General features: G+C 39.4%; 1 protein-coding gene across 5 annotated transcripts in view; it reads left to right on the forward strand.

Annotated features, from left to right (window-relative positions):
• The window catches only part of OSBPL1A (oxysterol binding protein like 1A), a 218,802-nt gene that overhangs the window by 14,803 nt on the left and 177,725 nt on the right, over positions 1-26,274 (forward strand). For 4 of the 5 annotated variants that reach the window (XM_032421388.1, XM_032421389.1, XM_032421386.1 and 1 more), the window contains exons 2-4: positions 5,271-5,393; positions 11,029-11,114; positions 12,005-12,079. In XM_032421388.1, coding sequence (XP_032277279.1) covers positions 5,273-5,393; positions 11,029-11,114; positions 12,005-12,079 — 282 coding nt within the window. In that variant the 5' untranslated portion in view covers positions 5,271-5,272. The remainder of the gene's footprint in view (positions 1-5,270; positions 5,394-11,028; positions 11,115-12,004; positions 12,080-26,274) is intronic. The other variant, XM_032421387.1, reaches the window with a different exon arrangement.

Genomic DNA, 26,274 nt, shown 5'->3' on the forward strand with positions numbered 1-26,274 from the left:
GAGGAAAAGCTTTCCATCTTTCACCGTTGAGTATGATGTTTGCTGTGGGTTTTTCACATATGGCTTTTATTACGTTAAAATAGTTTCCTTTTATTTCTAATTCTGAGGTTTTTTTAAAATCATGAAAGGTGTTGAATTTTGTTAAATGTGCTATCTGCGTCAGTTGAGAGGATTATGTGTTTTTTATTGTTAATGCAGTGTATCACATTGATCAATTTTCATATGTTGAACTATCCTTGCATTTCAGGAATAAATCCCACTGGGTCATGGTGTATATTCCTTTTAATACACTGCTGAATTCAGTTTGCTAGTATTTCATTGAGAATTTTTCCATCAGTGTTCATAAGGGTTATCAGTCTGTGGTTTTCTTGTAGTGTCTGTCTGTCTTTGGTATTAGTGTAATGGTGGCCTCATGGAAGAGTTACAAAGTATTTTTTCCTCTTTCATTTCTTAGAAAAATTTGAGAAGGATTAGTATCATTCTCCAGTGAAGCAGTCAAGTTCAGGAAGATTTTCTTTGGGAGATTTCTGATTACTCATTTGATTTTTTCCTTTTTTTTTTTTTTTTTTTTTTTTTTAAGATTTTGAGAGAGAGAGTGCGAGTGAGAGAGCACAAGCAGGGAGAGTGGCAGAGGGAGAGGGAGAAGCAGGCCTCCCCGCTGAGCAGGGAGCCCAACGTGGGGCTCGATCCCAGGACCCTGAGATCATGACCTGAGCCTAAGGCTGATGTTTAACCCACTGAGCCACCCAGGCACCCCTCGATCTCTTTATTAGTTATGTACCTATTCACATTTTCCATTTCTTCATGACTTAGTCTTGGTAGGTTTTGTGTTCCTAGGAATATGTCCATTTCATCTAGGTTATCTGATTTGTTGGTGCATAATTGTTCACCGTATCTTATAATGCTTTTTATTTTTGTAGGGTTGGTAGTAATGTCCTTGTTATTTCTAATTTTAGTAATTTGATTCTTTTTTTCCTTAGTCCAGCTAAACGTTTGTCAATTTTGTTGATCATTTTGAAGAGCCAACTTTTGGTTTCATTGAATTTTTTTGTTTTTCTATTCTCTATTTTGTTGCTTTCTGCTCTAATCTTTATTATTATAGTTTTGGGTTTAGTTTTTTTTCTTTCTAGTTTCTTAATATGCAAAGTTAGGTGGTGGTTTCCTTCTGTCTGGTGTGGTCCTATTATTGTGAGTGGGGTATTGAAGTTTCCGACTATTATTATAAAAATGTTTCTTCTGTTTTTATATTTTGATCTGTCATTGGGTGTTTGTAATTATTTTCTTCTTGCTGTATTAAACCTTCTATTAATATATAATGTCTTTCTTTGTCCCTTGTAACCTTCTTTGGTTTTGAGTTTATTGTGTCTGACATTAGTATAGTCACTTCTGTTTTGATTACTGTTTGCAAGGAATATCTTTTTCTATCCTTTAACATTCAATCTACTTCTGTCTTTGAATCTAAAGTGCATCTCCTGTAGACAGCATATAGTTGGATAATGTGTTTTTATCCATTCTGCCAATCTGTCTTTTGAGTGGAGAGTTTAATCCATTTACATTTAAAATACTGAGAAGGAGGGACTTCTGTCATTTGCTATTTTCTATATGCCTTATAGCTTTTTTTGTCCCTCCTTTATTGCATTATTGTCATTTTTTGTGTTTAGCTGACTTTTTTTGTACTGAAATATTTACATTATTTCCTTTTTTGTGTATTCTTTACCTATTTGAGGGGAGTTACCCTGGTGATTACATTTAACATCCTGAAGTTATAGCACTAATTTGAATTTATATTAGCTTAATTTAACACACACAAAAACCTTGCTGCTTTATGCTCTGTTCCCACCCTTTTTGGTTACTGATGTCACAAAATTACGTCTTTATACACTGTACACCCAAAACATAAACTAATAATTCTTTTAAATGCGTTAGTTTCTTAACCAAGTTTTTTGTTTTTTTTTTTAAAGATTTTATTTATTTATTTGAGAGAGAGAGAATGAGAGACAGAGAGCACGAGAGGGAAGAGGGTCAGAGGGAGAAGCAGACCCCCCGCTGAGCAGGGAGCCCGATGCGGGACTCGATCCCGGGACTCCAGGATCATGACCTGAGCCGAAGGCAGTCGCTTAACCAACTGAGCCACCCAGGCGCCCCTAAATGCGTTAGTTTCTTAAATTACATAGAAAACAAGATTTGGAGTTATAATAATATAAAAAATTATAATAAGTTATAAAAAGTTGTAATAATACTTTTAAACCAGTATATTTTTCTTTAAAGGTATTACTCAAATCATGTAGAAAACAAAGTACAGCTTTAAACCTTTATTATAATAACACTAGCTGTAATTGCACAGGTATTTACCTTTATCAAGTTATTTCTCTATATAGCCTTGAGTTACTGTCTAGTGTGACTTTATCTTACCTTGCAGGACTCTCTTGAGCATTTCTTAAAAGGCAGGTCTAGTGGTAATGAACTCTCTCAGCTTTTGTTTTCTGGGAATGTCTTAATTTCTCTCTCACTTTTGAAAGGCAGTTTTGCCAGATACATAATTCTTGCTGAAAATTTTCTTTTTGCACTTTAAATATATTTGCCCACTGCTGTCTGTCCTCCAAAGTTTCTGACGAGAAATCTGATAATCTTACCCTGGATCCGATGACTCAGCTTCTCTCTTCTCTCAAGATTCTCTCTTTTGAAAATTAGATTATGTAGTGTATCTCTCGGAGTTTCCCTTACTTGGAGTTCATTGACCTTCTCAGATGTTTATATTCATGTCTTTTATCAAATTGAGGACGTATTCAGCTATTCTCCAAATACTTTACCCCTTGTTCTACCTCTTCTAGGACTTCCATGATGCATGTTGATGTGCGTTTTGGTGTCCTACTGTGGTCCCTTAAGCTCTGTTCGGATTTTGGTCTCTTTCTGTTCCTCAGACTCAGTAATTTCCATTGTCCTATCTATCAAGTTCACTGAATCTTCTGCTTGTTCAAATCTGCCTTTGAATCCCTCAAGTGAATTTTTCATTTGTTACTGTCCTTTTCAGCTCAAGAATTGTTTACTTTTAGGTTTTCTATTTTTTCATATTTTTATCTTGTTTATACATTTTCTTGACTTCCTCCATCTTTCTTTAGATCTTCGAATGTCTTTTTGATATCTTTGTCTAGTATATTTGCCATCAGATCTTCTTTTTTCTTTTTTTTAAAGATTTTATTTATTTATTTGAGAGAGAGAATGGGAGAGAGAGCACGAGAGGGGGGAGGGTCCGAGGGAGAAGCAGACTCCCTGCCGAGCAGGGAGCCTGATGCAGGACTCGATCCTGGGACTCCAGGATCATGACCTGAGCCGAAGGCAGTTGCCTAACCAACTGAGCCACCCAGGCGCCCACTTGCCATCAGATCTTCTTCAGAGACAGTTTCTATTGATTTGTTTTTCCCTTTGAATGGGCCCTACTTTCTTGTTTCTTTGTATGCCTTGTAACTTTTTTCATTGTTGAAAACTGAACATTTGAATTTAATAATGTAGTAACTCAAGATAGCAAATTCTCCTCCTTCCCCAGGGTTTTCTAATTTCTTGTGTTTTTGGATTGTTGTGGGCTGTCTCTGTGCTAAGGGTTAGCCTGAGCTGTAAACTTAAGGTCTTCTCAGGTCTTTGCTGAGCCTTTTGGTGGTCATGAGCAGTTATGTTCTAATTTTCTCCATATATGCAGTTGTTTTTGAATGTCCTAGTCAATATTTTTTTAAAGATTTTATTTATTGAGAAAAAGTGCACATGAGAAGGGGGGAGGGGCAGGGAGAGAGGGAGAAGCAGATTTCCCGCTGAAGCAGGGAGCCTGAAGTGGGGCTTGATCCCAGGACCCTGGGATCATGACCTGAGCAGAAGGCAGATGCTCAACTGACTGAGCCACCCAGGCGCCCCTGAATGTCCTAGTTCTTAGTGTCTGGCTTTTAAAAGGGAAGGAACAGAAAAATGAAGGGGGAAAACAAAAAAGAGTGCTGGCCCTTTAAATCCCCTGGAAGTTCCACCCACTGGAGGGGCTTGCAGCAAGCAGTGAGAGATGCCGCATCAGCAGTGGCTACTTGCCTCTTTGTCTGCATCTCTGTGATCAGAAGCAGCAATGATCAGAGCCCAGCTCTCCAATGTTTGGTGTATAGGGGTCTTTTTGCTCACCATGGCTCCTGCAACCTGCTCCAGGAACACATGTACTACGGGAGATGGGTAGCTGCTGCCTTGCTAAGGGCTGAAAATGACATGAATTAACCACAGTTTACTTTCCAAGCTTTCCCTGGTGGTTGAAAGCCTTCAGTAGATTATAGGGTTCCAAAATAGTTGCATTGGGCAGATTCTGCCAGTGCAATTATTGTCTAGGTGGGGAAACAGATTCCTGGTGTTTCAAACTCTGCCATCTTAGCAGAATCCTCCACAGGTGTATGTGTATTTTGAAATTTACTTGATATTGACAAATTAGGACCCACCCCCAACATATGAAAGATTGTATGCATTTGTATTCATATTAGCACTTTACTGGAGTGCACATTTTCTGTCGGAGACAGCATTGGACATGTTTAATCTTTTTTTTTTAATTGAGGTATTGTTGACTTGCAATGTTACGTTAGTTTCAGGTGTATAATCTTTTATTTTTGCTAATCTTGTAGGCAAAAAAATTGATTTATTTGTATTTATTTTTTAGTAAGAAAGAAATCTATATTCTGTGAATTGCTGTTCATAACATTTTGACAAATGCTTTAAATTTGGTTGTAGTCCTCTATATTTGGTTTGAGGCTTGGTAAAATATGAGAGAGAAAACAAAGGAATGGTAAGTATGGTCACTCCTGGATTTTTATAATTGAGTTTTTTCTATTCAGAATATTTTGCACAGGTTTTGAATGTGTTAATTTATACTTCAGCCTTAGGATGTTTTTCTAGTAATGACCATATTTTAATTTTATGTCTAGTTATTGTTGTAATAACTATTTGCAAATATTGTGGGTCTATAAAAGCATTTTGTCATACAATGTTACAGCAGCTCATGAGGTTATTTGGAGTTGAGGAAACTGAGGATTTGAGAGATTAAGAAACTTGACTGAATGTCTAGTGAATTTTTTTAATAATAAAAAGAGCAAAGGAGTCTCAGTAAAGTTCTGGCCCTGCAACTGATTCATTTAGTCAGTTCTTGTGTCTAATTAGCTGCAAAATGAAGATAAATAATAATAGATAAATAATATTTAGATAATAGAATAATTTATAATAATAGAACAGATAAATATTATTATTTTTAAATCTAGAAATGAACACTGAAGCAGAGCAGCAGCTTCTCCATCATGCCAGAAATGGCAACGTTGAAGAAGTTAGACAGTTATTAGAAACCATGGAAAGAAATGAAGTAATTGCTGACATTAATTGCAAAGGTAAGCTTTGGGTGGGCTTTTTAGCTTTTCTCTTGTGAGTATGTATGATTCTGTCATTTATTTAGCACTAATCTTTTTGGTCTTGCTAGAAATAAATTCCCATCTCTTATTCTAGAAAGAACCTTCATAACAGTGGGTAAAAGGTCTCTTGTAGTCTTCCCTAAGTCAGAGAAATTGAGATCTAGTCTTAAGGTTTAGGGTCCATGACAGTTTTATCAGTTACAAGATGCATGCTGTGATAGGGTATTGTAGTTAAAGCAGCAGGTTTGAGTGTTTACTATATGCCCAGAGTCCTGTGAAGTACCTTGCAGGTGGTGTTAGGTAGGATCCCTGCCATCACTGAGACTAGTGTAGTAGATTTACAGATCAGACTAGTCTGTACTACACAGTATGTACCAGAATATGGAACCTCAGGGTGTCATGAGATCCCATAGGAGAGGTATGAAACTGGAACTAGAAGGATTAGCTTCTTAGAGGAAATGATTCTAAGGCAATCTATGAAGAGTATGTAGGACTAACCAGGTGAAAATGGAAAAAATGTTCAAGGGAGAAGATAGAGCATGTGCTAAGGTCCTGAGGCGAGAGGCAGCCTAGGTGGCAAGGGCCTACAGGCAGGAGGGGGGTGAGGGATAAAGTTGGATAGGTAAGCAGCAGCCAAATCCTAATGCACCTTGTGTAGCAAGGTTGTAAATATTGCACTCAGGTGTGCAGAGAAATAGAATTTATTTTCCAAAATGACTCTGATATTTCAACAAGCACCTTCTCATTCTTGAAGTATGGAAGACTTAATGTTAGTCTTTGGATACCTCAAGCTCAGTTGCTTTTTGATAAATGGTCTTCCAGAGCCTCTCAACTCTTCTTGCCCCATCTCCCCTAAGGTGGCCTTTAAATGTAAGGGTGAGCCTTGTTTGTGTGTGTCTATAGCCTTTGGTTCCTCTGTGGCCCTTTGCTTTCTAGTGCTCCTTAAGCTTTTATAGCTGAACCTGGGGCAAAGTCAAACTCGTGTCTCTGTTTGTCATACAAATGGTGGTCCTTGGCTGTCACTTTGTGGCTGCCCTGCAGGTGGCTGCTGGGGGATCTTTTCCTGTTATCCCAGATGCCACTTGCCTGTTCATGGTGTTCCCTCAATTTATCTCGCTCTCTGGGCTCATGAACAGGAGGGCTATGTCTCTGCCTTTGTGTCTTTCTCCCAGTCCTCCGTCCCAGATGCATATTTTATTCTGCTGTGTCACATTCTTCTCCTGTCCTAGGGCCACAAACCTTATGGCTTCACCCACAGTGGGGAAGGATTGCAGCAGGGAGGAAACTATGATCTGAGTTTTTGAGAAAATGAGTTGGTTTTTGGTATGCTAAAGGAATTCTAAAAATCCTTCTGGTGCTTCAACAAAGACCATTTCTTAATCTTTATCTGGGGGTGCTATTTTGAAAGGTAAAAACATTCCTGGCATTTGAAAATCCTAATAACCCTGTATTATCTACCTTTCCCACCCTCACCTATGGCTATTTCAGGTGAATCTGTGGAAAGTCGTCTACTTGGAATGTAAAACTATGAAACAGATGTGAATGCTTTTTCAAAATTTCATTGTTATACCTGTCAGTCAGACTCTGTCTTAAGGGCAGTTTAAAGGATATACGTAGAGGAATGGCACACCAGGTGAAGTGAATAGGGAGAGGTGGGATGGGGTAGTGAGTAGTGTTTCCCCATGGGAATCACCTGTGGTAGGCATTTCTAGGATTTCTTTTCTATCTGATTTGTTTTTCCAAACCCTGAGAAATTGAGAAAAATGGTGAAATGTACTATAATTCTTCAAGAATTAAAGCTTAACAATCAACATAGAGATGTTATTGGTTGGAAGGAATTACTGATGTCAAGTTGAAAGAGAAGGAAGCACTGACCTGCAGTTGAAGGTTAAGGCCAGTATTTCTAGGATAAGGGTACAAAATTTTTTGGATATTCATGGTAAGTAGTAAAGAGTATAAAAAATGAAATATTTTAATGTAGGATTTTGGAAATTCTGATTTTTTGGTCCAGAATCTTACCTGGAAACACTAGGTGAGGAGACCAGTTCAGACGCTGTTACAGTAACTTAGAGGAAATAACAACAAGTAGGTATAATTAACATTTAGGAGGTAGAATCAATAGGACTAACTGAATTTGGGGGGTGAAAAAGAAAAGGGGCAAGGGTGTTACTTTTTCTGACTTGAGAAACAAGGTGAATAAGGGCAATTCATTGTGAAAACAAATGTGGGGAAGAAGAGGTAGTTTTAGTGAGTGTGTACAGTTGACCCTTGAACAACACAGAGTGAAGGGGCACCAACCCCCCCGGCACAGTAAAAAGTCCACATTGAACTTTGACTCCCCAAAAACTTGACTGCTAATAGCCTACTGTTGACCAGAAGCCTTACTGATAAGTCATTTAACATATATGTATTATGTACTGTATTCTTATAATAAAGTAAGCTAGAGAAAAGAAAATGTTAAAATCACAAGGAAAATACATTTAAAGTGTTTATCGACTAAAATCTGTATGTGAGTGGACCCATGCTGTTCAAAACCCATGTTGTGGGCACCTGGGTGGCTCAGTCGTTAAGCATCCGCCTTCGGCTCAGGTCATGATCCCAGGGTCCTGGGATCGAGTCCCACATCGGGCTCCCTGCCCGGCAGGAAGCCTGTTTCTCCCTCTCCCACTCCCCCTGCTTGTGTTCCTGCTCTCGCTATCTCTGTCTCTTTCAACTAAATAAATAAAATCTTTAAAACAAAACAAAACAAAACCCATGTTGTTCAGGGGTCAACAGTGTACATATAAAATGACAGGTGAGCTCAGCTTTGCACTTTTTGAGCACAAGGTATTTTGTATCCTCCAAATGGAGGTGTCTAGTAAAGAGTTTGAAAGGGGAATATGGATTTTGAAGTCAGTAGTACATTAACAGTGAAAGCAGTGGAAAAGGGCCAGGAGATACCATTATTGGAGATACCAGTAATGAAGGACTCATCGGACAGTGGAACTTGCAAAGGATCCTCAGAGAAGTGCCGAAGCAGGGAAACAGGGAGAGAAACCCGGTAGGGTGCAGGGCTGTGGCAGCCTGGAAGGCATGCGGGCCATGCTGTCCAGTGCTGTCCAGTGAACAGTGCTGTGGCAGCTGAAAAGTGCCCCTGGTATTTGGTGACAGCATTTGTGGATTAAAACTTGAGGACCATTTGAATGACATGGTGGGAGATGAACCTGGCCTGCCATGGCGGGTGGGGCACTGACGGGAATGAAGGGGGTGGAAAGAGTAAGTGCAGACAGAGCGGGAGGGGCGAGTGAGGAGGACAGTAGCTGGTAGGGAGAATGGGATTAGAGAGGGCTTTTGTTCCTCTTGCTTGTAAGATGGAAGAGACTGTTTACTTCCTCCTTACTCATAAGTAAAGAGGGGGAGGTGGACGATAAAGGAGAAGAGTGCCTGAGAAGCAGAAAGGGATGGAATCCAGGATACAAGAACTGGATTAATCTTAAACATCAGAAGGGAAGGATGGAAGAATGCCTGTAGATAGTGGTGTGGTGGTAGATTTGGCTCCAGGAAGCCCCAGGAATTCCATGAACGCCTTTCTTCTCATTGTGAAGCTGAGAGACTGAGGCCCTTTGTTAAGGAGAGGTGTTTGGGTAAGAGGCTTGAGGAGAACAGGGGTGACTGGAAGTGCATGTTGTGGAATGTAGGAGAGACACCTGAAGAGTATAAGAAGGATTGCCAAGCAGTGTCTAGAGCCTAGCTGAAGTAGGAGATTCTGAGTTTCAAGTGCCATGAGTCCACAGGGTTCTGTTATTTTTCTTCTACCACTGTTCAGCAACCTGGGTATAGTTACAGAAAAATCAAGCTAGTGTACTTATCAGGCTTTGGGGTTTTTGTAGGCTACTGCAACAGGGTTATGGAGGGGACAGGCAAAGAAGTTGAAGTGAGGGATCAAAATGATGGATTTACTGAAGAAAGTAAAGATGGAGGTGTTTACATACATGAGAAGTGGTTAAGGAATGAAGGGCTGATTTAATTGAACAAGTCTGGAGTATACCTGTGTGAACAGGCTAGAAAGTGGGGAGTTTGTGAGGTCAGAGATGATGATGACATCCAGGCTCTGGCCCTGGGGCTGGGCATGTAACATTAAGCAGAGGCAAAGTTTTCGGGAAATGAGGGAAGCTGAGAAACCAAGAGATCAGGATACCAAATAAGTAGTAGACACCCCTAGGACAGTGGCACGGTTTGCATGGGGAGAGAGACTGTCCCCCGGAGGTACTTGGTGAGGGGTGAGCTGGTGGGAGGTTGGTAGATGGCAGCAGACAAGGTGTTTGAGGTTTAATGGCAGAAGTCTCAAGAGGGGTTGTAATGTGAGTGGAGTCCTTGACTAGAGACAGCATTGGGTTTTGATGGGGAAGTTCGCATGGCTTCTGTTGTGTGAGGACCAGTGGGTGTGGGAATTATCTGGGGAGGCTCCACCTGAGGGGTAGAGGAGGGTCCTTGTCATCAGGAAGAGCTAGGTTTCGGTTAAGGACAGAAGGTAAAAGAAACATTCCATGAAAAAAAGACTGCCTCTAGAATTTATTCACTCTGGAATTACAGGTTCTAGAGGGCATACATTTTAGAGGAAACAGTTGTGGGTGTTTGGGTAAGTGGCAAACAATCACAGGACACTGTTAGTGGCAGCGGTCCCTCAGGGAGCTGTCAGAGGCTTGTTCTGGGTGCACTGAGGCTGGTGCCTGGGGTTTCTGTTGGCTCAAAATCTGAAATCCAGGAAATGAGGGCAGTCATTAAACCTCTAGCTCCTCCTGAGGAGTGCCCCCTGGGTGGCAGCATGCTCCTGGGCTTTGGTAGACCCTCCAGGGTGCTGAGCTTTGGAATTTGATAGGCTGCATGCTCTTAAGCCTGATTTGGAATTTTGATAACCTTTTGGAGCTATCTCCGCTCTAAGCTATAGTGCCCTATGTTTTTTTTTTTTCTTCTGAATTGAATTGTATAGTTATGTTTTTGTTGCACTCAGTTATTCTATACTTCTCCTCAGCAAGGATCCGACATTTCGTTGCTCTTAACTTTGGTTCTTGTTATCTTGCTATCTTGTTAAGAGTAGCTGGACTCTACCACTCTGGTAATCAATATCCTCATTACTTGAGATTTTGTCTGGAGTCAGGACTCCATTTGCTGTCACTGTTTGCAGAGCTAACAGCTTTCCAAATGCTGCAGAAAAGATTCTTTATCCATTCCCTCTTTCCATCCACCCTCCTAACATGGCACAGAGGTGCTTTTCATGAAATACTGTGCTGAGAGAACCAGATCTTTGCTAGATGATTGTGAGATGGTTAGAGACTCAGAACCGTGGAGCCAACTAGAGATCATCTACTTTGAATGTAACTCCCATGACGCCTCCCACCACCCTTTTAAAAATGAGGACATGGAGTTAGGCAGGTGGCATCAGAATCTGGGTCTTGTGGGTTCTAATCCATTATACTTGTTATACTTCTTACTATGTCCTGTCTCTTGCCTCTCATTCATCAGCAGTGCAATGTGAAGGGGAGATTGGCCAGTGTATGGGAGTACCATGGTAAAGAGAAATTTTATTATAAAATTATCTAAATAACAAAAATGCCTTATATTTTTCCATTTTTAGGAAGAAGCAAGTCTAATTTAGGCTGGACACCTCTTCATCTGGCATGCTATTTTGGACATAGACAAGTGGTCCAGGATCTGTTAAAGGTATATTTATAGCTTTACTTTTTAAATGAATAAAATAAATATTGCTGTTATGGAAATTGTGAAAGTCTTAGAAAAGCCGACTAACCATAATGGCTTATTTAACATTAACACACTTAATTGTTCTTTGCTAAGTACGTGAATTAGGTTAGCCTGGTGATTAATTAAAATTTTATTTTTTTAGTCATTTGATTTTTCTGACTTTTTAAAATTGCAAAAGTGAATGTATGAATTAATGTGAAGATACTAGTTTTTAATATAACAGTTAAAAAAATAACCAAAGTACATCCTAAGTAATTCAGAAATGATGCCAAAATCTCTTAATGAGCACCATATGATTTAAGATCTCACATTTTTCAATTCTCTGATAATTTTTCACATTGGTATTTCTGAAATTATGTTTTGTGTCTTAAAATTGGGTGGTATGTTTAAATATTGGGATCTTTTTCTTCACTGAAAACTTACTAGATTGGTGGAGAAAATTTGGTGTTTCATTCAGACAGTTCTTTTTTCAATATGGGGGTTTCTAAAGTAGAGTGAAGGTCTGTACATTTTTGAAGGAAAATAGCTTTTTACTCTTCTACCTATCAGACTTTTACCTTTCAGGAAGCTTTACTGTTTACTATGAATTGAATTTTAGTAGTGACAACCAATGAATATTAACATTATTTTAGTTTTGAAATATTTAATGTATTTTTGGGGTGCCTCACGGTTCATTTGGTAGAGCATGCAACTCTTGATCTCAGGGTTCTAAGTTTGAGCCCCACGTTGGGTGTCGAGATTACTTAAAAATAAATTCTTTAAAAAATATTTAATATCTTTTTAAGGAATTCTTTTCACCTTTGTGTATTTCTTGACATGTGGAAGATATCTAAAGTTTTCATGTTTGTCAGGCTGGTGCAGAAGTGAATGTATTGAATGACATGGGAGACACACCGCTTCATCGAGCTGCCTTTACAGGACGAAAGGTGAAAACATTCCATGTTCAGTGTTTGCAAGTGAAATATTTGGAAGAGTAGTCACATGTTTTTTAGGACCCTATGAATAGCAACTGGGCAAAGCCACAAGAAGTACATAAACCAGCACTTTGGGTCAAAAGGCCACAGGCTCTTAGAACCAACAATGAGGTCAGATTCTTCCACTCTGGCATCCTGATAGGAGCTCCTTCAGTCCCTGCTTCTGTCCTCTAGGGATGGGGAACTCCTGATTGTTCCTTTTTTTTTTTAAGATTTTATTTATTTATTTGAGAGAGAGAGAGAGAGAGTGAGCACGAGAGGGGGGAGCGGGAGAGGGAGAAGCAGACTCCCTGCTGAGCAGGGAGCCTGATGCGGGACTCGATCCCGGGACTCCAGGATCATGACCTGAGCTGAAGGCAGTCGCCCAACCAACTGAGCCACCCAGGTGCCCTGATTGTTCCTTTTTTAAAAAACCATTTCATTGAGGTAGAATTTTATGTTGCATAAAACTCACCTACGGTAAGCACACATTTCAGTGATTCTTGGTACATTTACACAGTTGCGCAGCCCTCACAATCCAGTTTTAGAACATTTCCATCAGCTCAGAAAGCTTCCTCATGCCTGTTTGTGTTCATTACTGCTGCTCTCCCATGCCTCGGGCTACCACCGATCGGCTTTCTATCTCTAGGATGTTTGTCTTTTCTAGATATTTCTTATAAATCATACAAACTTTTGTGTCTGGCTTCTTTAATTTAGCATGATATTGTTGAAGTTTATCCTTGCCATAGCATCCATGTATCGGTAATTTCTTCCTTTTTATGGCTGAATAACATTCCATTTTATGGCTATACCACATTTTATAATCTCTTCACTGTTTTACCAGAAGGACTCTTTTCCTATTGCATTGTCTTGGCACTCTTGTTGAAATGAATTGACCATAAATTTCTAGACTTTCTGTTGTCTTCCTTTGATCTCTATCTTTTGTTACATCAGTACTATACTGCTTTTATTACAATAGCTTTATAATTACGTTTTGATATTGGGTGGTCTGAGTTTTCCAACTGTGATTTAAATGATCTTGGCTATTTTCAGTCAAAAGTTTGTATTTCCAGGGGCACCTGGGTGGCTCAGTCGGTTAAGTGTCTGACTCTTGGTTTTTGGCTCAGGTTGTGATCTCAGGGCCATGAGATCCAGCCCGGCATTGGGCTCTGCACTCAGTGTGGAGTCTGAGAGTCTCTCTGCGCAACACCCCCCCCTCCCCAAATAAATAAATAAATCTTTAAAAAAAGTTTGTATTTCCATATAAATTTTAGGATCATGTTAATTTCTACAGAAGCACCTATTGGCATTTTGATTGAGGTTGTGTTGTGTAGAATCTATAGATCCATTTGGGAAGAATGGCCACTTTAACAATATTGAGTGTTCCAATCCATGAATGTGAAATACCTGTCCCTTTATTTAGATCTTTAATTTCTCCCAGCAATGTGTTGAAGTCTTCAACATACAGACTTACACTCTTGTTAAATTTATTTCCAGGCATTGAATTCTTTTTGGTATTTGGAATGGAGTTTTTCTTTTAATTTCCTTTTCTGATTTCTTGTTGCAACTATATAGAAAGACAAGTTGATCTTTTGTTGTTGATCTGTATCTTGTGTCCTTGTTGTTGATCTGTATCCTGTGTCCTTGCTGAACTTGTTAGGTTTTTGTAAATTCCATAGGATTTCCTGTACACTGGGTCATAACATCTGAAATAAAGACAAATGTACTTCTTCCTTTCCAGTCTGGATGCTTTTCCCCTGCTCTTTATTTTATTAGATCCTAGTATACTGTTAAATAAATATGATGAGAGCAGAAATCTTTGTTTTTTGATCCTAGGGGAATAGTATCTAATCTTTTTTTTTTTTTTAAGATTTTTAAAAATTTATTTATTTGACAGAGAGAAACATAGTGAAAGGGAACACAAGCAGGAGGGGGAGGGAGAGGGAGAAGCAGGCTTCCTGCAGAGCAGGGAGCCCGATGCGGGGCTCGATCCCAGGATCCTGGGATCATGACCTGAGCTGAAGGCAGACGCTTAACGACTGAGCCACCCAGGCGTCCCTAAAGCTAGAAATTTTCATTTTAGCTGTATACACAATACATTTTGACATGTTCTGTGTTTGTTTTCATTTATTTTAAGATACTTTCTGACATTTTTGTGATTTCTTCTTTAACCCACAGTGAAGTCAGGGTTATTTAGAAGTATGTCTGCCACATATTTGGCAACAATTTTAAGAAATTTTTCCAAATTTCTTTCCATTGTTGATTTCTTATTTCTCATGATCAGGTAACATACTTTTATTTATTGAAGAATATGAAATTCTTTTAAAATTAGGCAGGTGCATGGGTAGTTCAGTTGGTTAAGTGTCTGACTCATGATTTCAGCTCAGGTCTTGATCTCAGGGTTGTGAGTTCAAGCCCCTTGTTGGGCTCCATGCTGGGCATGGAGCCTACTTAAAAAAAATAAATAAAATTTATTAGGAATTAACTTGTGATATAGCATTTGCTATATCTGAGAGAATGTTCTTTGAGTCCTTGAAAAGAATGTATATTCTGTTTTGGGGGTGGAGCATTCTATAAATGTCCATTGGGTGAGTTGAAAGGGTTGACCAAATCATATATACTTAACTGACTTTGTTTTAGCAAATATTGAGAGTGTGGTATTGAAATCTAGCTATAATTCTGGAATTGTGTAGTTTCAATTTTGTCAGTTTTTGCTTTATGAATCTTGGGACCCTGTCAGGCCCATATCCATTTGTAATGGGGTTATATGGAATATATTACATAGCATATATCTTCCTCATGCATTGACCTTTTTATTATTACAAAATGTTTTTGCCTTCAATAATATTTCTTGTCATAAAGTTTATTTTGTTTTATGATAATATAGCTAGTCTAGCTGTCTTATGGTTACTGGTTGCATTATATATCTTTTCTACTTTTATTTTCAACATCTAGCTTTGAATATAAAGTATCTGTTATGGACAGTATATAATTCAATTGTGTGAGGGTTTTTTTTTTAGTACAGTTGATACAATGTTACATGAGTTTCAGGTGTACAACTCAGTGATTTGACAAGTTTATACCTTAGGCTATGTTCACAGCAAGTATAGCTACCATCTGTCCCATTACATCCCTATTAGAATATCATGGACTGTATTCCTTATGTTCTTTATATTTCAGTGACTTACTCATTCCATAATTGGAGGCATGTATCTTCCTTTCCCCTTCACCCATTTTACCCACCTCCCAGCTCCCTTCCCCTCTGGTAACCATTAGTTCTCTGTATTTATAGTTCTGATTCTGCTTTTTGTTTGTTCATTTTTTATAGACTCCATTTATGAGTGGAGTCATAGCATATTTGTCTTTCTCAGTCTGACTTATTTCACTTAGCATAATACTCTCTAGGTCCATGTTGTCTTAAATGGCGCGATTGCATCCTTTTTTATTGCTTTGTAATATTCCTGTGTGTGTGTGTGTGTGTGTGTGTGTGTGTAACACATCTTCCTTATCCATTTGTCTACCGATGGACACTTAGGTTGCTTCCATGTCTTGACTATTGTAAAGAATGCTGTAGTAAACATAAGGGTACATCTTTTCGAGTTAGTGTTTTCATTTTCCCTGGGTAAATGCCCGATAGTGGAATTATTGGATCATCTGGTATTCCTATTTTTAATTTTTTTGAGCAACCTCCATAGTATTTTCCACAGTGGCTGTACCAATTTACATTACTACCAACAGTGAGTGCATGGGGGTTCCATTTTCTCAACATCCTCGCCAACACTTTTTTCTTGTCTTTTTGATTTTAGCCATTCTGATGGGTGTGAGGTGATACCTCATTGTAGTTTTGATTTGCATTTCCCTGATGATGATTGATGTTGAACATCTTTTCGTGTGTGTGTTGGCCACCTGTTCAGTTGTGTGTTTTTATCTAGTCTCACTTTGATTTAGTGTTTTTTAGTCTATTCACATTTAGTTAATAATTTTTGGTTTATATCCTTGATTTTGTATTTGTTTTATATATGTCTCAGGTTTTTTGTTTTGTTCCTCCTTTACTGCCGCCTTTTGTGTTACACAAATATTCTGTAGTGTAAAATTTTAATTCCTCTGGATATTAAACTTTTTAAGCATACTTGTAATAGCAGTTTTGCACTCTTTATCTGCTACAGGTACAGGACCACTGTCCGTTTCTGTTATCTGCAGTTTTCTCATTATGGGTGTCTTGTTTCTTTGCATGTCTGACAAGTTTTTATTTAAAACTGGACATTTTTTATAATGCACTTAGCAACTCAATTCTGACTTGTCCACTTCAGTTTTTTTCTTTTTTTATTAATTTGTCTGGTCTTCATCTGTGAAATCTGGAATATGCCAGGCCTACTGATAGCTCTCCTCTTTTTCTAAAAATTGTTTTAGCATGGTTTCTGTTACAGACTGAATGTGTCCCCCTAATATTCATATGTTGAAATCCTATCCCCCCCATGTGATGCTATTAGGAATTGGGGGTGGGTGAGGGATGGGAATAGCCTGCTGCTTCAAGGCTAAAGATGCCTGATGAGCTCGCCTGATATTCTAGTTCCATTGAATATGCCTCTCACTTTGTTGTTTGTCTTTACTGAACATCCAGCACCATGAAATGATTAGTTTTGGTCAGTTTTACACTCCTTTTTCAGGATGACAGTTCTCTATCTCTTCACACCACCCTAGACAAAAATTGCTTTAACCCCTTTTCCTGATTTTTTTCCAGTTATTTGATCTGGAAATGAACTATGTATGATAGAGGGTTTATTTGATTACTGACCATAGTTTAATATCCCTAAAGATTATTTAAAAATCCTATACTAAGATTTATGTGCATTTATCTCAAGTCAATAAATTTATTATATTGTTTCACACTTTTTATTCTGAGATTTAACTAATTGTGTAAATTGCCATGAATGAACCTTGTAAGTATGTGCTTAATAAGCATGTTTGATTTAGTGCATTTTACACCATTACAGCCTATCTGCTCATATGCTGATACTTGTGAACCAGATATAGAATCTTGCTGACGTTGAGAAACATGTACCTTTTACAGTAAAGAATAAAGGTAGTGGGTAAATTGCTATACTTTATGGGATTTCAAAAATGAGCTGCAGATAGTTTAATTTGCCTGATCCGCACATGAACTACTTGCTCTTTACCTTCATAGCCCTGCACTACTTGTTTTTCTTCTGTGTAAGCAAGTTCTCTGGGTAGACCTGGACCATGGGGATGAGATGGCATTCTTGAGAGTGCAGCTCAGATGCTGTCTCCATAAATTCTTTCCTGACTTGCTGCAGCTGGAAGAAAGCTATGCTTTTCCAGATTTCCTAGGCATATTACATCACTTTCTTTCATCTTCTACTTGGTAGTTTTGTTGTGCATGTCTTACTACTAGATTGCATTAATCTTGCTTTCAAGGAATTAACACATTTCAGTTTTTGTATTTTTGACAAGCACAGTACACGTCTTTCTGCCCATATCTAAATACCTACATCAGATCAGCTCATTTTTCTGTACTTGGTTCTTGCTATATTTGTCCATTTCTGCTGGATTCTTGAACTTCAAACATGAGACTATGCTAAATTGGACCTTAGTTTGATTCGAGCATTAGCATATATATCATATTATCTCTTGCATTAGAAAATTTAGCTGAAGCTAAATGGGTACCTCACACAGGAAATTTTAAAAATTTATGTGCTTAATATTTAAGCATGATTGAATTTTGCAGAAAGTTTAATTTTCTAATTGTGCTTATGAAAGGAATCCAATTATCTTGTTCTGATGTGATCCTTTACCATGAAAATAATTTAAAATGTGGTAGTGAGAGTCTGTGATTTAATAACTAGAATGAGTTGAAAAGGGATTTGGTTTGTTACTAAAGCACTTTACGTTCTTGTCCTTTGGAATATATAAAATCCTCCCCAAATTTTGTGAAGGACCTTCGGGCTTTTCTTGGTAATTAGTGACCCCTAGTGTTAGTTAATAAAAATTAACGTACCAGAGTTTTTAGATGTGCTTAGCATTTGTTCTAAGTTTTTACATCTTTTATGATCATTATAGAATAAGGATACAATCGATACAGTAAATAATTGGATTGTGGTACTGACCTTTGTGTTGACTTACTATTTTCTAGCAGAACTGAGAATATACTTAAAATGAATGCTTCCTATGTTGTGTGCCTCAGAAATTGTGTATTTGTCACCTGGCATATAGAAGTTGCATATAATCCCGAGGTTTATATAAGCTTCTCTATCTTGTTCCCTAAGTTACCATCTCATGCTTATGTATTAAATGCCTACTCTGTATCAGGCACTGCACAAATGACCTGATATGTATTGTTTCATTTAATAGAGAATGACAACCCTGAAATATAGGCATAAACATTGCCATTTCTCACAGTTTGAGCTTCCCAGGAAGCCAGCTGAGCTGGAGATGAGTGTGCAACAGATTAATTGGAGTGCTTTAGGATCACACTTGTGGGAGGGTGGGAGGCTAGCAGGAGTGGGCAGAGGCTGAAGTTGAGCTGTGATGCACTCTCGAGGGAGTACCTCAGCCAACTTGGGGGGGGAGCTCTGCAGGAGAGGTGACCCTTCAGAACTGTCCCAGTTTGAGGTGAGAGAGCTCAACCCTGATAATGGTCAGTCAGTGGGTACAGGCTGCCCTGGGAAGGGACATGAACTTGTGTGAAGCAGCCCTTTTCAGCTGAGGCAATCCCTGGAGTGACTAAAGGCAGTGGCTGCCTCCTGGGCACTCCCAGCATCTAGGGTACTAAGTCCTTTATTCCTCAGGGCGGGGCTGGACTGTGCAGCACAGCTTCGACCACAGCCCACCCTTTATTCTGCTCACATTTGCTTCTTTATAGGCTTATGGGCGCAGCCCCTTCTGGGTTTCAGTGGGCCTCTGCCCCTAGGAGAAACTCACAGGAGGAAGGATAGTGGGGCAGACTCCAGCCCCTGCTGCTGTAATTGACCTTTGGGCCACCACTGAATCCTCTTCTCCCTCCTCTGCTGTCCATTCTAGATACACCCTCCCCTTGGCTAGCACATCTGGTCTTCATGGCTTACCCAGCGCTGTGACTCAGGCCCTCATTACTGGAGATCTGAGAAGGCCCTGCCCTTCCTAAGCTTGGGGTTTCCACACTTGTTCATTTATTGTCAAAACTGGATCAGGGAATACTGAGAGACACCTAAGTGTATCATTTGCATGCCAGATATACTCCATTTCCCCATTGTGTATAGTCCTTCTGATGTTCAAGTTCAGTTACCTCTGCTAAAATGGTGACTCTTCTTGCCTCTCCTTTGATACAGGAGCTGAGTGTTCAGGCACCCTTTCTCCTCTCCTGGCATATGGATCAGAGCATTACCCTTAGGTGTGGATTCTGCTGCCCCAGAACCTGAAGAAGCCAGTCAGGCATTGTGCTTCCTTCTCTGGTTTGGGAAGTGCAAGATGGAATAATTTGTTCTTTACTTTGGAGACAATGTCCTGGCATTACCCAGACCACTGAACCTTTAAAAAGTTACTAACATGGCATAGTCCCTGAATTCATCCTAAGATTTATTTTCTACTTCCTGGAGCATTATGTCTTACCAAGGCTTTCAACATTCTAGTCTCTTCTTACTCATCTGGTTCTATTAACATGATGTCATTGGTAAAGTAGACCAGTGTGATGGTCTGCAGGATGGCCAAATGGCTCTGAGGCAAAACTGTAAATGTATACTTTGTCTATGAGATTAAAAACCGGTTTTGATCTTTTTTCCTAATCGGGAAAGACAAGAATACATATGTCAGATTAGTTGCTGTGTCCTGTGTCCTTAGGTAGTATTAACTTGCTCTGGCAAAGAAAGCATGTTTTGCAGAGTGGCTATCATTGGGGCTATTTGAATTTATGAAAGTCCACTGTCATCCTCTACATTCTATCTGGTTTTTGTAGTGTTAGACTGGTGAATTAAATGGAAATATGATAGGGACCATCAGCTCTACATTCTGAGGTTTTCTGTTTGTTTTTAAAGTAGGCTCTATGCCCATTGAGGAGCCCAGTGTGGGGCTTGAACTCACGACCCTGAGATTAAGGCCTGAGCTGAGATCAAGAGTCAGATACTTTACCCGACTGAGCCACCCAGGTGCCCCTGCATTCTGAGGTTTTTAAAGATGGCACTGATTTCTGCCATTCCAACCCATATGGAATATTAGTTTTGATTTATCTTGGCCATGGGGTGGGGGAGGGCAATTTTAGCCCTTTCATTTGGCCCTTACCCTATAAACCAAGGAAACCATATGAAACTTTGCCAACAACTAAGTGTGTCTCTTCCAATTATGTATTCATGGACTGGGGCGGGGGTGACTACTGGATGTGATTATGGACCCAGTGCATGCACTGTGAGCCAGACCTGGGCCAAGGTTTCATTTATTATCTCACCCTCCTGTATGTCCCCTTTCTAAGTGAGGAGCCAGGTGACACTTTGGGCCTCTTGGCATCAGTGTCAACTTGAACCTTATACCTAACAATTCCTGAAATGTTCGGATATTCTCCTTTCCCCAGTGTAGTTACTTGAGTAAATTGTCATTAGTACCTTTGGGAATAGTCTAGGAAATTCATTGCTGTGTACATTTGGTTTGCTGTTGCAAAATCTCCTTCCAGAATCTGGTCTCTCCTTTAATAGTTTTCAGTCCAAAATTGACTCAGTTCCAAAAACTGGACCAGTTGTCATGACTTCTTCAGCGACTGTTTTCAGCTTCTGACCATTCATCATTGACTTTTTTGATGGTATGAATTGTTTTTACTTGGATAGTTCCTAGCAGCATAGACAAAGCAGTGGCCCACTATAGATGTCAAAAAGCCAGAAATGCCACTGCAGAGAGTAGAAGGTTTTAAATAAGCAGCTTGCTAGATTGGACATAGTACATAAGATCATACTGGATGATTTTGTGCCTGGAAGGCCTTAGAGGATACATCATTTACCAAAGCGGGAAGAAATGACTGGTGGAAAGGGCACCCACGATCGTCGAGAACCTTATTGAAGATTATCCTCTGAAGTCTAGGGCTGCCATTAGGAAATGACATTGGTTTCACCGATGGTTCACTGATGGCGGTAGGATATGCAGTGTGTCATAGGACCTTGAAACATTAGAGGCCTGGAGGTGGCACCTAAACAGAAGCCAGGTGGATGCAATTATAGTACTGAGCAGTGAGTTCAGAGGGGCAAGGTCAGGAGGACTGGCCTGCAGAGAGTTATGGAAATGGCTAACAACATGGCATTCCTGAGGGCAAATTACATGGGTGTATGGTAGCAGATACTACTTTTGTCTTTTTTTTTTTTTTTTGCTTTTTTACTCGTTTTTGCTGGATTGAGAAGCTACCACATCATACAAATTCTTCTGTAGCTTAATACACATTTGTTAGGCTGACATCATCCCACAGCCACTGGGTGCTTAGTTCTGTTTCTTCTTTTTTCTGTCCCATTCCTCTTCCTCTCTCCACTTTTTCCTCTTAGGTCAATAGAGATTAGCCAAATACTGTTTTCAGGTTTACTGATCTTTCCTGACCAGTGTCCTGATGTCTACTGATACCATCGAAGGCATCCTTATTTCTGTTACTGTGACTTTTATTTCTAGCATTTTCCTTTATGTATGTAGTCCACCTTTTCCACTAGACCTTTTAATGTAATAATCATAGTTATTTTAAGTTCTCTGATCATTTCAACATCTTGGTCATTTCTGTGTCATTCTGTTGATCACTTTGTCTCTCTTGACAGTCTCTCTTGACACTTTCCTGTTCTTTTGTGTGGTGACTTTTCATGGAATGTTAAACTGTGTGTAAGCTAGTAGAGACAGAGGTAAATAGTGCTGGGCCTAGAAATGGGCATACCTCTTAATGTGGGAGGTTGAATCAGTCTAGTCTAGGGTAGATCTGAGCTTGGGTTTTTTTGTTGCCATGGTTACCTTCAATGCACCACTGGCTTCAAATTTCTGTTTCCAAATTCAGTATTGCCTCTACATAAGTTGCAGGCTGATTTTTCTGGAGGGGTTTTTTTTTTTTTTTTTTTGATGTTCCTGCTTCACCCTAAGCTTTTGGTCTTCCTAGTGTGCCTTAGCGTTTCTCTCCATTCTGTTGCTTCTCCCCTATTAATGGACTACTCTTGCTTGTTCTCAGTACTTGCTAGTCTTGGGGTGAGAGGAGGAGACAGAGTGAGTTGCATTGTCCTGGTCCAGCCTTCATCTTAGGCCTTGTGTCCTTGCTTAAAGGACAGGGGCTTCTTAGATGGTTCTTCATCAGTGATCCTGCTCCTCCAGTAACAGTAGACCTTTCATGGCATGGATCCTTGATTGTTTCCTGTCCCTCTCCTTGGTTGAAAGGATTTTCACTGTGCTTTGAGGATAAAAGATTTGCTGCCCTTCTCACAGCAGTGTTATTCTTTAAGGAATAACATAAGGCAGAAAGGCTTGCTTGGGGTTTTATGCCTTTTCTGCAGCAGCAGCAGCTCCCTCCTTTGGGCCTGCACCACTGAGGGTAAGGCTTTCTCTGGTCACCTGCCTGAACCTCAATCTCCCCCCCCCTTTTTTTTTAAAGCACCAGGAGGAGTCTGCAGGTGGGTATGAGTTTCCCTTATACCTGTGGTTCACAGAGGTTCTGTGTTCTCATGGTAGTGTTTCAGCCTGTAGCACTTCATTAAAAATTTCAGCTGAATTTATCTGCATGTTTGGCAATCCCTGTCTTACTGCCATACCTACCATGGGTGAGCCAGTGCTTATTCTGGGGCAGTTTCCTTAGATTTTACTGTAGGCATATCTCAAAGATACTGCGGGTTTGTTTCCAGGCAACTTCAATAAAGCAAATATAACAACAAAGTAAGTCACATGAACTTTTTGGTATCCTAATGCTTATAAAATTTACATTTACACTGTAGTCCATTAAGTGTGCAATAGCATTATGTCTAACGAAACAATCTTTATACTTTAAAAATACTGTATTGCTAAAAAATGCTAACCATCATCTGAGCTTTTAGTGAGTCATAATCTTTTTGTTGGTGGGGTTCTGACCTCCATGTTGATGGTGATTGCTGAGGGTTGGGATGGCTGTGGCATTTTCTTAAAATAGAACAAAATGAATTTTCCCACATGGATGAACTCTTCCTTTCATGAACCATTTCTCTGTAGCATGTGATGCTGTTTGGTAGCATTTTACCCACAGTAGAATTTCTTTCAAAATTAGAGTCAATCCTCTCAAACCCTGCCCTCATTAACTAAGTTTAATATTCTAGACCTTTTGTTATTTCAACAATCTTTACAGCATCTTCCCCAGGAGTAGATTCCATCTCAAGAAACCACTCTCTTTGCTCATCCATAAGAAGAAACTCTTCACCTGTGAAAATTCTATCACGAGCTTGAAGCAATTCAGTCACATCTTCAGACTCCACTTCTAATGCTGGTTCTCTTGCTGTTTCCACCACATCTGCAGGGACTTCCTCCACTGAAGTCTGGAACCCCTCAAAGTCAGCCATGAAGGCTGGAATCACCTTCTTCCAAACTCATATTACTGTTGCTAGTATTTTGGCTGCTTCTTTTGAATCGCAAATGTTCTTAATGGCATCTAGAATGGTGAGCCCTTTTCAGAAGGTTTTCAATTTACTCTGCTCAGATCAATGAAAGGAATCACTGTGGCAGCTATGGCCTTATGAAATGTATTTTTTAAGTCCTAAGACCTGAAAGTTGAAATTACTCCTTGATCCATGGACTGAATAGACGTTGTGTTATCAGGCATGAAAACAACCTCAGTTTCATTGTACATCCTCCTCAAAGCTCTTGGGTAACCAGGTGCATTGTCAATGAGCAATAATATTTTGAAAGGAATCTTTTTTTCTGAGCAGTGGGTCTCAAATATTTAAGCTCAGTGGGCTTAAAATATTTAGTCAACCATTTGAAAGGAATCTTTTTTTCTGAGTAGTGTCTCTCAAATATTTAAGCTCAGTGGGCTTAAAATATTTAGTCAACCATTTGTAAACAGACGTAGTGTCATCTAGGCTTTGTTGTTCCATTTCTAGAGCACAGGCAGAGCAGATTTAGCATAATTCTTAAGGGCCCTAGGATTTTCAGAATGGTAAATGAACATTGGCTTCACTTAAAGTCACCAGCTGCAGTAGCCCCTAACAGGAGAGGCAGCCTGTCCTTTGAAGCTTTGAAGCCAGACATTGACTTCTTTCTAGCTGTGAAAGTCTAGATGGCATCTTCTTCCAAAATAAGGCTATTTCATCTAGATTAGAAATTAGTTGTTTAGTGCAACCACCCTCATTAATGATCTTAGAGCTTCTGGATCACTGGCTGCAGCTTTTCCATCAGCACTTGCTGCTTCATCTTGCACTTTGATGTCATGGAGGCGGCTTCTTTCCTTAAACCATCCTCTGCTAGCATCAGAATTTTCTCCTGCAGCTTCCTCACCTCTCTCAACCTTCACAGAATTGGAGAGAATCTGGATTAGGCTTTGGCTTAAGGGAATTAAGGCTTTGGTTTGGTCTTCTATTCAAACCACTCAAACTTTCTCCATCTCAGCAATAAGGCTGTTTCACTTTCTTATCACTCTGTATTCATTGGAGTAACAATTTCCTTCAAGAACTTTTCCTTGTTCTCACAACTTGGCTGTTAGGCCCGAGAGCCTGGCTTTCAGCCTGCCTCAGCTGTGGACATGCCTTCCTCACTAAATTTAATCATTTCTGACTTTTGATTTAAAGCGAGAGATGTGTGACTCTTTCTTTCACTTGAATGAACATTTAGAGGTCATCGTAGAGTTACTAATTGGCCTAAATTCAATATTGTGTCTCAGGGACTAGGGAGGCCCCAGGAGACAAAGATGGGGAACGGCTGGTCACTGGAGCAGTCAGAGCACACCCAACATTTATTGATAAGTTTGCTTTCTTCTGTGGGCATGGTTCATGGTGCCCCAAACCTGATCAAATATAATAATAATGAAAAGGTTTGAAATAAAGCGAGAATTAGCAAAATATAACACAGAAACATAAAGTAAGTTAGTGCTGTTGGAAAAATGGTTCTGATGGACTTGGATGCAGGATTGCCATGAACCTTCAACTTGTGTTAAACAAAAAAACAAAAACAAAAAAAAAGATCTGCGAAGTCCAATAAAACATGATATGCCTGTGGTTGGTTGCTATGCCATCTCAGTTCTCTGGGTTCAGACAAAGTAATCGTTTTGTAGGTTATCTGTTTTTTCCTCTTTTTTTAAATTAGAAGGGGATATGATGCATTTTGTAGCTTTCTAAATCCCACGTGGAATTTGCAAGTCCCAGTTAATTTATAAAACAGGCTTTTCTTGTGGCAATTTCAGAGACCGTGTGGTACCTAAGTGTTCAGTTACGTTGATCATGTGTCTGTGCCTTACATGTAGCGGTTAATGTTTAGCACATCTTAGCAATCTTTAAGGGGCGACTGGGTGGCTCAGTTTGTTGAGCATCCAACTCTTGGTTTTGGCTCAGGTCATGATCTCATGGGTGGTGGGATTGAACCCCACTCAGCGTGGCTCAGCATGGAGTCTGCTTGAAATTCTCTATCCCTCTGTCCCTCCCACTTGTGCTCACGTGCTCTTGCTCTCTCTCAAATCTTTTTTAAAGGAAAAAAAAAATCTTTAAGACTTTGTGAGTTGCTTCTTTAAAAAAAAATCTGCACATGGCTGTGCATGTGCATTTCTATTCAGTTTTATCTTTTTGGAATTCCAGGTGACCAGTTAAAAGACCTTCATGACTGATTCTCTAATTCCTTTATCTTTTTTTCACCTATATTCCCTCTTAGGTATCTCAACCTGACCCCCCATTCTTTGAAAGATATCTTCAAATCCATCTTCCAATCTTTCTATTGAATATTTAATTTGCTGTTAATTTTTAAGGTCCTTTATTTTTCTGAATGTTCCTTTTTGAAGCCTTCGTTTCTCATTTACAAGGAAATATCTCCTTTTTCTGAGGACATTATAGTTCTTTTTAAGGTTTTCTTTGTTTTTGTCTCAAGTTTTTTTTTCCTTCTGTCTTGATCTTTGTCCTTTGTGCTGATCAGGTCTCAAATCTCCAGTTGTAATTGGCTATCAATTCATGTTTAAGAATGACATTTCTCAAAACTTGTAGAGGTTCAGTAAGCATGAATAGGACTTGCTG

This window comes from Phoca vitulina, unplaced genomic scaffold (assembly GCF_004348235.1).
Source record: "Phoca vitulina isolate PV1807 unplaced genomic scaffold, GSC_HSeal_1.0 scaffold24, whole genome shotgun sequence".
NCBI lineage: Eukaryota > Metazoa > Chordata > Mammalia > Carnivora > Phocidae > Phoca > Phoca vitulina.